Here is a 12,500-nt window from a genome sequence, read left to right on the forward strand (position 1 = left end):
CTGCAGTGCAGTTAGGGCACGCCCTCAATTTAGTAATTAGAGTGAAAATAGGATTATATTTGCCCTGGGAGTTATCTAGGAGAGGCACTGAGATCCATAAGTCTCCTTGGAAAATCAGGGGGTCGGCAAGTAAGCAGCTGAGCCTCATCAGAGTGGTCAAAGAGCCGCATGCGGCTCCGGAGCTGCGGGTTGCCGACCCCTGTGATCGGTAGGTTGTGAGTTCAAACCCCGGCCGAGTCATACCAAAGACTATAAAAAAATGAGACCCATTACCTCCCTGCTTGGCACTCAGCATCAAGGGTTGGAATTGGGGGTTAAATCACCGCTGCTGCCCACTGCTCCCCTCACCTCCCAGGAGGTGAACAAGGGGATGGGTCAAATGCAGAGGACAAATTTCACCACACCTAGTGTGTGTGTGACAATCATTGGTACTTTAACTTTAACTTTAACTTTAGTCAGTAACAGCTTCCCCAGCGGCAGATCTCGGTGTGTGTCAGTTCGCGAACGACACAAGCCCTCAGCACCCAATGAACGACGCGCACAGTGACTGAACGAGAGCCTCAATGTGACGTCCTCCTCCGCGGCACAGTCAGCTCTGTGTCAGTAGGTTCGCGAGTCCTGATTCTGAATGAGTGAGTGAGTGCAGCGCGAACCTGAATCACGTTCGCGAACGACACAACACTACCGCCCCTCCCCCTCGCGTCGCTACTGCTCAGCCTTGCCCTGCCTGCACTGAGTTTCTTTCTGTCTCCTCTACTCTCATAACTTTATGAGTTGAGATAATGGGGACAGAGCGTGTGTGTGTGTTTGTTTTCATGTGGCTTGAGTCAACATTAGCCGTTAGCTTGGAGAATGAATGGAGAACGGATTCCAATGGCATGAAACATATCCCCGCGACGGGAGGAGAATCACTCGCGGCATTGGGGCAAGCAGAGCAGGGAGCGAGAGCGTTGTCGTTTATTGAGTGATTCATGTCGTTAATCTGCGGTGAACGAATCGTTCGCTCAGTCCCTCCCCCCGCCCCCATGATGAGTAGCTGGCTGCGTCGTTCGCCGACGTCGAGGGTTCAGTGAGTCACAGAATGCGCCAAGTTCCACTCATACCGGCATGGTCGCGGTATGAGTGGACTCAACTGAACTGAGAAAGGAACGAATCAGTTCATGAAGTGATTCGGTTCAGTACGTTCACTTAAAAGATTTGTTCGTTCGAACGAATCGTTTGCGAACGGCACAACACTAATGCGGTGACAGTTTCTAGGGGACACTAAAGGCAGTGCCATCACGGCACTCCCTCGATATACTCCCTCATATTGTCGAGGGCCTATACCACACCGTGATTGGTAGATTCCTTCAGCTCCGCACACAACGCTGTCAAGCGCCATTCATTTAAAACTCGTGGGCCGCACTAACATTAAACTTTCCTATTAAGGTGGGGGCCGCAAAATAACGTCTCGCGGGCCGCAATTGGTTTGAGACCCCTGATATAAAGCGATAAAGGAATGGAACGACCTCACAACAAACTTGAAAAGTCTAACAGATTACCCTTCATTCACAATTTAAGTTAAAAAGTGGATTTGAAGCAATCAAAGCTGACACATCAACTTAATGTGTATTATATTTATCCATGAGAGCATTTTGTTGTTAACTGTGAGGTGTGTCTATTAAAATCATGGTTGTTTTTACAAATGATGACAGATGTGAACAAGAGCATGTATTGTCTTTGTGTGATGATGTAAATGAGGTGTGGTTGTAATGTATATTAAGTATGTGTCAATGAAAGGGCATTTTATGACTTTTCTTAATTTGAATACATGCTATAGTATGATTTTATTGTTATAATTTAATTGCATGATTTTTGTATCCCTTTAATTTAGGTAGCCAGGGACTGCAGATGGAAATTAGCTATTTAGCTATCATCTGGTATTATCTGTCTTTGAGCTTAATGTTTCTGTGCATTGACCCTTTAAATAAAGACTAAACTACAACTAGTAATCCGGTGCGCCCTATGGTCCAAAAAATATGGTAAATTAATTCTGCTTTGGATGTTTATAGTTTCACCCCTTCCCTTTTTGTGCCCAAAGACATGTACTTGCAAATGTGGCAAATAAAACCAAAGAAGCAACATTTTTGGATTAGCTTTTATTGTTAAAGAACCTCACCCCATGGGGATTTACATTAATTGATTACAAAGTAGAACCTTGCCAAGTGGCAAGAGAGGAACAGCCTTCGCAAAAGTTCAGTACACATACAAAGGTCATTGACAATTGTCATGCATATAAGTATAAAACCAAATACAGACATGGAAGGAGAAAAAAAAGAGCTTTGTATTTTTAATGAAACTAAAACCAGTCCAGAACTTCAATGACCTTCAACAACCTACAATGGAAAAACAAATATTCCTGTCCCAACAATGACCAAGTCAATACACAGTACCACGTAAATATGCTCCAATAAGGCACCATTTCCCATTGATGACAACTGCTGGCTAAATTTGTGACGATGCATGAGAGTGTATTGATTGTGGTGACCATGAAAGCAAATAATAGGCAATAACACTTTTTGAAAGTGCAGGCCAATCATAAGGCCAATGTGAACATATAGAGATTGCAGGTCTTCATTCATTTTTCAGCAACACTGAGTGTGAATTTAACTTCAGATATAGCCAAAAGATACAAATACACATTGGTATTTTTTCCTCCTCAACAAACAATGCATGGCAAATCAACCTTGATACAAAAATATGTGTTAATGTACAAATTGTGATTAGGCTGTACAAGAGTATAATACATTTAAAAATGTCACGCCTATGTAAAAAAAGATGCATGCAAATAGTCCTGTTTTGTGTTCTACAAGATGCCTTTGGAAAGAAACCGATTATGACCTTCTTTTGACCACTATTTCAGACTCATGTGATGAGCTCTTGAGCTACTCCACAAGGTATTTGTATACACCTGTTTTACGGTACCCAGCAAAAAAAAATAAAAAAATGATGTGACAACACAGACCAGGTTCCAGTGATTGTACGATGCTAGATGTTTAGATTGTCATACACATAGTGCTTGATACAACACAATGTTTGGAGGTTGATGATAACAAAATAAACCTTTCCATTAATCTCTACATGTACATGAATCTTTTAAAAACATCAAAGTGAATTCAATTAATGACAGTTTGAAGAAAAGTGTATTTAAATAGTTTTTGTTTTTCACATTTGACTCTTTGAATATTTGTTTAGCAGCAAGCGACTGCAACCAGAGCAGTCAGACCTGATGGGACAACCTGATGGAGGTTGCCTCATTGTCACAGCATTGTTGAAAATTACATAAAAATGGCAAGTTTTGAACGGGCTCTGGGTTTTTTTTCGACTGTTTGAGGCAAAATAGTGCTTTCACATTATAGACATGCTCACCTGTCATTGGGTTGATGGTGATTGGATAACTGTCGGATTAATTTTCTGTGATGTTAATAAAGCGGCAATCCAACACATCAAAAATAGAAACACGTGTGTCAATCAATATCACAAGTGCTCTCTTTGTGGTATTGTACAATTATCTAATTGTTCTGAATTTCAATAACTCATTCAAGGAAGATGATTAATGTCTGATTAATGTGACAATTTGGATTCATGCTACAAGACCATTTTGTTAAGAGGGAGCTGTAAACTACTTCATTGTTCTCTTCAGTTCGACTGAATATGTGGTTCATTTGCACTGATGGCCAAAAAGTGTTTAATGTGCACTCTAGTCTAGGAACAACATTTATATGCCCTAAAGGAACATTATCTCAAATTGCGAGAGTGAAAAAATGTTTTTTTCTAAATATCTGTACAAATCCAGATCTATCTATTGAACAAACTCATTTTATTTCATAAATGTATCAATACTTTCCAAATGGAAAGGAATTTAAATGGATGAGCTAAGTCCGTCCATTTCAAAGCCTTGTTATAAACTAGGCTCGTCATAATTATTCACTGTGTTTTGAATCAGTCCCATAATGTGTTATACAGGTTCATGAGCTCTTTACTGTCATACAAGATTTAAGTTGATCATTTTACTTTTTTATAGAAGGTAACTGATGCTAAGGTGTTCAGAGGACATGTTGATGTTGATCTGTACAGGATGTGACACACACTCCTGTTTCTGTAGAGACACTCTCATGTCAAGACTCTGTAGCCCTCTGTGCATGTCTTCCTCCTGTCACGACCCATCATCTGCTCCCTTTGAAACACCTCAGCAGCTGGTGGTGTCCAGTAACTGCTTAGCCACGGAGGCCTCTTCTTTGTTTTCACTCGTGTTCTTGTCTGCAGGTACTTTCTGCTTGCGTTTGATCTTGTACAAATCCCACTTCTCAGACAACAGGCCTTTGTTAAAAATGATACTCGCCAGCCAGGAAAACAGCAGGATGGATAGCAGTGAGGTGACCATGATAGTAGTGCGGAAGGGGAAATATTGGGTGAGCGTGCCTTCAGCGTTCAGCCGGCAGCCGGGGTAGCGGATGACGGGCGGCAAGCCGATGAGGGGCTCTCCGCTTAGGATTCTCATGAGGATTCCTACTAAGAAGCCCAAACTGGCCCCGTAGCCATTGGACACCTTGAAGAAGAGAATGCAAACCAGCTGAGGGAACATGATGGTGAAGGACATGTCAACACCCACAAGCCAGAAGACCAGAACACTGCTGTCCAGGAAGGTAAGGCCAGTACCAGCCAGACCTACAACCACCACTGAGATACGAATCACCCACTGCATCTCACGGTCTGATGCCTGACACAAAAGAAAGGGAGACATTTAAAATATGGATCTTCTAGTTTTGGGATCATAACAAATACAACACAATGACCATAAGTTTACCAGTGTACATGTCTCAATACAGGGAACATTCTTTGGAGACATTATGATATTTTCTCTCCAACAATTACTCTTTTCATAGGCCAGATTCAGTGTGACAGTGTGGGCATGCTACAGTATGCATTATTAGTCTCTAAACAGAATAGCTACTTTGTTGCTGTCAATTAAGACTTTGCTTATGGACTGTGGTCAGTCTTTGAACTTTAATAGTCCTGTCTATAGTATGTTATTTCCAGTGTTGGGTTAGTTACTGAAAACCAGTAACTAGTTACAGTTACTAGTTACTTTATTTCAAAAGTAACTCCGTTACTAACTCAGTTACTTACACCAAAAAGTAATGCGTTACTGTGAAAAGTAACTATTTTGTTACTTCTTCTTTTTCTTTTTTTCTTTTTTTTTTAAGGCTACCATTAATGCCCTTTTAGCCTTCATTTCAGTACTGTTATTGCACTGGAAAATAATACAATCTGTTGATCAACTTGGCATGCATTTGCATCACTGAACTCTGCTAAGCCATGTGGTCTACATACAACACACAAAGACAGAGATATGTTTCAAAGGGCCAATTTATTTCAGGCCAGAACAAATTGACAAAACTATTTTAAATAGTTGCAACATAACATACATAAGTAACAAACAGCATAATAACAACATGTCACAACATAGCTGTAAACCTGGCTTCACCCAAGGAAGGCACACATGACATACACAAAGCCTAACCAGGCATTTTTTTCTCTCAAGGAATTCGGAAATAAAATCATATCTTCATGAGATCAACACTGTACTGAAGCCCAGAACAATCTACACATTTCCCCAGTTTTAGTTTAGAGATAAGGAAAGATTGGCCTGGCCCACTAGGATCCCTCTTTATGTTTGTGAACTTTATAGTCTATACATTTAGAGTGATGTGATAATCAAACACTCTAGAAGTCTAGAATGAAAGAGTATATAAGAGAATTGACAGAGTGTGTGTACCTTCAGTGCTGAATGATGAGCAGAGGCAGAGTTTTGAGTGTTTTCTTTAGCTCGCTTTCCATGTTTATGTACTCACTGTCTACTGTGTCCAGCTGCCTGAAATCGGGTGACTCCACTGTAGAAATAGCCTACATGTCTTCTAGCACATACGCTGTAATGGCTCTATCAATTTATCCTGGCTAGCAGTCCCTCCGTTAAAATCCAGCCGCTGTTGGAGGTGGAGGTGAAGTGTGTCTCTCTTTACTAGCTTTGTCGAAGCATGTTGCTTTTGTAGCTGTTTCAGCAGATTTTAATTGCTGTTTTGGGCTGTTTTTGATAGGATATTTGACCCAACACACGACTTACATTTAAGTAAAATGTTCTTTTCTTTGTGCTCGACAAAAGAAAAGTAGTGAGAATATCTCCATGTTAAGAAACTCGACTTCTGGCTCCGCCATGTCTTAATAGTAAACACAGACACGCCCCCCCTCCGCTCCCACCCACACAAAGCATGCCTCTTCTTTTCCTTGTAACACAGAAGGACGACACCGCAGCGCTCCAATAAAACACACTCAGATCTTCTGTTTCTAGCCGATACCACATAAAAAATAACGTAAAATAACGCAGTAACGCATTATGTAGTAACGGTAACTGAGTTACTGAATATAAAAAATAACGCGTTAGACTACTAGTTACCGCCAAAAATAACGGCGTTACAGTAATTACAGTAATAATAACCAGTAATAATAATAACCAGTAATAATAACCAGTGTTGTCCCAACACTGGTTATTTCTTGTAAATGTACATGGGTAATGATATTCCCATAAATAAAAACAAGGGTTTCTTCTTTTTTTTCTTTCTTTTGACTGTCTGACATAATCTCCACAACATGTTGTAGGTCTACCCCAGGTCTATGCAAGTAAACACCTCACCAGGGAGGCATCCTGGAACCTTACTGGCTCCTCTCAATTTGAAGAAGCAGTGATTCTACTCTGAGGCCCTGGAGAGGACACACATTTTTGACACTTGTATTCGCAGTCTTGCTCAGAACACAGGTGAGAATATAAATATAGATCAATGTGTAACTCGAGACCTTTGCCTTATGGCTCAGTTCTCTCTTCAGTCCGATACAGCGACAGCATGTACCGATCTGCTTGTAGATTTCACGCTTCAGTATCACTCATGAACAGGATCCCATGATACCTGAACTCCTCCACCGAGGGCAAGACTTCACTCCCAACCCGAGTTGAGTGAGAGCCTACCTTCTGCGACTGAGAACCAGGGACTCAGATTATAATGGATTGGATTTTCATATTTCAGAGACGTACAACGCTTTACAGTTGAACCCAGTTAAACCCATCATTATTTAATTCCACATTTACACACTGGTGGTGGTCAACTGCATTTGTAGCCCTGACGTGGACTGACAAAAGCTTTAAATGTATACACTAGCACCATTTTGGCAAAGTGGGTATCATGTTTTAGGACACAACGGCAGTGACTGGGATTGAGGACTGAGGGTTTGAACTTTAGGGACAAGTGGTAGAAAATGGATGGATGGATTTGAACTTGGAACCAGAAACACTTCAGTTTCTGGAAACCACTCCACCACCTAAGCCTCTCAGAAGCTTACACTCAGCTGTGAACTGCCCCAGTAAACACTCAAGGTAACAGCCCGATGAGGCCATCAGGACCACATCTAATAATATCAGAGATTAGATGACAAGGCCCCTCAGACTGAACACGTGTTCGTATTTTTTATTTTGTTTCTGCTTGAAAAGTTACATTTTCCTACAGTCTAATAGGTGAGATATTAAGGGCCCCAAACCCCCTCAATGCCTTGGCTGCACCTAGAAATTATTCCCATAACAAATATTAACAGAACTGGTGACAAAAGACAGCTTTGGCGAAGGTCAATGTTTACCAGGAACAAGCTGAACTGACTGCCATGGCAATGCTCCTGCTTCAGTTATACAAGGACTGAATGGCACAACGTAGCGTGCTAAGAATCCTGTACTCAAGAAACCCCACCCACAGGACACCGCAAGGGACAATTATTAAAAAATGTAGTTATTGTTTTGCTATATTTTGTAATGAACAAGTCAAGAAGGACAACACAGAAGAGATTAGGACCAAAACTGTCAACAACATACTGCTATTGTTTAGTTATGTTAGTAGATAACATTAAATGCTGACATTTCCCTGACAGAATTATTTAGTCTATTGACAGGATTTATTTATGCTAAATTTGAGAGATAAAGATGTTTCGGAAAGACAAATAATGTATAATACAATATATATATATACATATATATATATATATATATATATATATATATATATATATATATATATATATATATATATATATATATATATATATATATATATATATATATATATATATATATACAATATAACATTTTTAAACACGATTGCATTGACCTGCCAATCCTGAACAACTTAAACAAACTTAAACAACAATATATTTCTATAGCCCTAGAGTCACTCTATTTAAGAAATGTAATGTTGACATTCTCACCTGCTTTCGGAGGATGTTCTTGTAGATGTTGGAGGAGAACAATGAGGCAGAAGACAGCAGGGCCGAGTCCATGGAGGACATGACAGCAGCAGCTACAGCTCCAATGCCAATGATGGACACATAGGTAGGTGTGAGGGACTGTAGGGCGATGGGGAGGATGGAACCTGCCTCTCCACGCTCATATGGAGTTGGTAGTCCATAAATGGTTGAGTTCCAGTCTATGGAATTATTAAATAAATATCAGTGATTACAAACAAGGAAGTCACAAGATAAAAAGCTGCCAAAACTGAAGTTAAAACAGTTAAATGTGTACCAGTAGACGCAGCAACAGCTCCGATGAGTATAGAGGGGACACCAAGCACCAGGCAAAAGGCCGACGAGGCAAAGCAGGTCACTTGAGCTTGGGTGTAAGATGAGGCGGACAGGATCCTTTGGTAGAACGCTTGGTAGGCCAATCCACCCAGAGCCTGGTAGAAAAATGTTTACCATTAAGATGACAGAAAACACGAGGAGGGTCATTCCTGACATGCTATGCTAACAAGCCATCAATATTCTTTGCGTAAATAACAAATATGTCAGTTTCATTTGAAGCTCCTATGAGGAAAGGGGTAATAAAAATCTAGCCCAAGTTGTCCCATTTGCAAATTTTACTGTTCATTATGTGTATTTATAAACAATTTGAACTCACCAGCACCATGAAGTCGTCAAACCACTTGCCAGCTTCATTAAGCTCCACCTTGCCAATCCATGGAGCCTGGAAGCTCTGGTTATAGGCCGTCACTGAGATGTCCATGGAGTGAGGGTTGGTCAACAGAAAAGGGACACACACCCACTGTATACACAAACACACACACAAAAAATAGCTTATCTAATTATGTATTCTGTGGAAGAGAAAGTTTGCTGTCTGACACTGAACAATATGGATCTAAATCTAGAGTTTGAGCTCAAGTTTCTTTGATTCAGACTGTTGTTGCAGAAAGTTGAGGCTTGAATTGCATTTACTAGATGAAAACTATGATGTAATCATGAGGTTGAATGAAGGACTTTCCCGAACTTTGAAACTCAATTCAGAATAATACAGTACATTATCAGAAAATATACATGTTTGATACAACAACAACTTTGCCAAGTGCATCTGCTCATAATTATGAGCTTCCAGGTCAGAAACTAAAAATAAACATAATTTGTGGCGAGGTGGGCCAATCAGCTCCAGTTACGAGGACGAAGACCTTTTAAGCTCAAAAATTATTTAGGCAGATTACTCATGCTAGGCGTGTGCGCAGAACGGATAAGGTGTGTAGTAAATATAAACTCAGAGCTCCTGGAACAGTTGTTCCTAGATGGCTGCATTGTTAGTGGTTAGCTCAAGCACCACGGCAAGTTTACAGTACTACATATGCATATACACTACCGTTCAAAAGTTTGGGGTCACATTGAAATGTCCTTATTTTTGAAGGAAAAGCACTGTACTTTTCAAGGAAGATAACTTTAAACTAGTCTTAACTTTAAAGAAATACATTCTATACATTGCTAATGTGGTAAATGACTATTCTAGCTGCAAATGTCTGGTTTTTGGTGCAATATCTACATAGGTGTATAGAGGCCCATTTCCAGCAACTATCACTCCAGTGTTCTAATGGTACAATGTGTTTGCTCATTGGCTCAGAAGGCTAATTGATGATTAGAAAACCCTTGTGCAATCATGTTCACACATCTGAAAACAGTTTAGCTCGTTACAGAAGCTACAAAACTGACCTTCCTTTGAGCAGATTGAGTTTCTGGAGCATCACATTTGTGGGGTCAATTAAACGCTCAAAATGGCCAGAAAAAGAGAACTTTCATCTGAAACTCGACAGTCTATTCTTGTTCTTAGAAATGAAGGCTATTCCACAAAATTGTTTGGGTGACCCCAAACTTTTGAACGGTAGTGTACATACTACTATGTTGATCTAAGAAAGGGTAATCCCCCCCACACAAAAATGCATTTGAATGCAGACATTCTGTTGAAATAGTTAATACCATACCACATGGCTACTCGGGAAAGTGTACATCGAGATGACATCCTAGATATGTGATGAATGAATATTCTACAATTCTATTGACCCTCCTCCTTGGCTCTAGCATCTAGTGCCATGGCGAAGTATTGCAAATACGCTCCTAAGCATACAGACGCCGATTGAGTCTCGCTTCGTCATCAACACTCGCCGTTTGACAGCAGTGATGTAAGGCGGATGTGACAAATATTTGTTTACTTTCAAGATGTTGTCACACGCAATGTTCGGCTTGTACTCTTTTTATTTGTTTTGCCTGTCTTTATTAAGAAGACCATTTAGAAGACAATATTTTTGGCGAAATATGAAAGTGCATATGTAAAATATGTTTCATTGTGTACTTGTGTTTAAAGCCAATATTTACATACAGTGGCAAAGTCGCATAAGTCTAAACTAAACCATGAGTGTCAGTAATATGAAAATCAATAATTATACTTATTACTTATATTCGTACACGTTTCTGGTCTGCCATCTTTCTCCTCACACTCGACAGTTTAGGGAGGTATGTGAAGCGAAGTGAGCTCACCTCACTTCGCTTCGAGGGAAGTACTTTGCCCTTCCACCCTACCTGACGGATAATTCGAACGACTCTTGATTGACGTGAAAGTGCAAAACAAAGGTGGAGGGCAAAAAAAAAAAGGATGCAGGAGGGATATTCAAATCAAGCCTAGGTGAATGTTTTCAATCAAAGTCATTGACCATAACTGCAGCATCATTGTTTGTCTGACAATTATTATGCCTTAAATCTCACTCCCACTAGACCGGTTTTACAATCCTGGGAATAAATGAAGCCATGGAAGTTTAATATTCTTGGGCACTGCCATAACTGTACTTTTTAAAACACTTAGTGTGCACCTTGTCTGCCAAAAAATAAGAAGACATAACAGGAGGGATCAGCGTTACCAATTTTGGGACAGTGTCGCTTTATTTAGCTAGTACAATAACATTAATATTACATTAAATTTATTAGCGCCTTTCAAAAAACTCAAGGAAACTTTGTATGCTTGACTTTTGACCTGCTCAGTAGAGTGTCCGCCCTGAGACTGGAAGGACGTGAGTTCAAACCCCTGCCGAGTCATACCAAAGACTATAAAAATTGGTCCCATTCCCTCCCTGATTGGCACTCAGCATCAAGGGTTGGAATTGGGGGTTAAATCACCAAAATGATTCCCGAGCGGGGCCATCGCTGCTGCTCACTGCTCCCCTCACCTCCCAGGGGGAGAACATGGGGATGGGTCAAATGCAGAGGATAATTTCACCACACCTAGTGTGTGTGACTATCGTTGGGACTTTCACTTTAACTTGAACTTTTTAGCAACTTTAACTTTAACTTTTTAAAATCTTCACATGCTGTTTGTACTTGGTCCAGATTTTAGACACAGCTCACTGTCAACAATCAACATCTTTTGCAACATTAATGATGAATTGGCCAGCTTAGGTTGTATCCACATGAATACGATCAACAAATCTCCATCCACATGTATGATTAGGGTTTAAAAACAAGAGATAATGTAGCACATTTCTTAATCCACAGAGGTCAGTTTAACCTGTCCTCACACAAACGCGGAAGCCTTTCAAAAAAGTCTAGTACAAATGTTCTAACATTGGGGACAAAAACCTACATTTGAATGTGGGCAAGAGGCCAAAGTAAAATATGGATTTTTAAAGGATCCTCTATTATTGTCTTCTGGGTTATCATCGGCGCACAGTTTAAAATACCATCTAAAAGCAAAACACATACTCGAGCAACTAGCAACAAATCTTGTGACTTTTCCTGGGGATATTGGAGACTGTTTTGTGTCTTAAAGACTCTGAGGTAAAAGCAAGCAGCAGTCACCGTCCTCAGCGAGCATTGACGGCTGCTGCCGGTCAGCTGGTGCTGCCACGCCAGTAGCTACATGCTAGCATTAATGCTAGCTACATCGACAAGAAGCAGAGGAGAACGTGATGCAGGCAAAGTTCACTGATTCAATGTTGTCAACAAAAATATTACAGTTAAGGTAAACATATGCCTTTGCTAAACGTACAGCCAACGCATGCAGGACATCTAACACCTGTTAAGACCAAGTCTTGCAAGAAGATGTTATTCCAATCACCACAGCTGATCTG

General features: G+C 40.4%; 1 protein-coding gene across 2 annotated transcripts in view; it reads right to left on the reverse strand.

The window, feature by feature from the left end:
* Window positions 1-2,149: 2,149 nt before the first annotated feature.
* The window catches only part of LOC133633927 (high affinity choline transporter 1-like), a 49,306-nt gene continuing 38,955 nt past the window's right edge, over window positions 2,150-12,500 (reverse strand). For both annotated transcript variants that reach the window (XM_062026743.1, XM_062026744.1), the window contains 4 exons: window positions 9,029-9,172; window positions 8,654-8,807; window positions 8,341-8,558; window positions 2,150-4,759 (listed from right to left, as the gene is read on the reverse strand). In XM_062026743.1, coding sequence (XP_061882727.1) covers window positions 4,229-4,759; window positions 8,341-8,558; window positions 8,654-8,807; window positions 9,029-9,172 — 1,047 coding nt within the window. In that variant the 3' untranslated portion in view covers window positions 2,150-4,228. The remainder of the gene's footprint in view (window positions 4,760-8,340; window positions 8,559-8,653; window positions 8,808-9,028; window positions 9,173-12,500) is intronic.

Source organism: Entelurus aequoreus, linkage group LG18 (genome assembly GCF_033978785.1).
Source record: "Entelurus aequoreus isolate RoL-2023_Sb linkage group LG18, RoL_Eaeq_v1.1, whole genome shotgun sequence".
NCBI lineage: Eukaryota > Metazoa > Chordata > Actinopteri > Syngnathiformes > Syngnathidae > Entelurus > Entelurus aequoreus.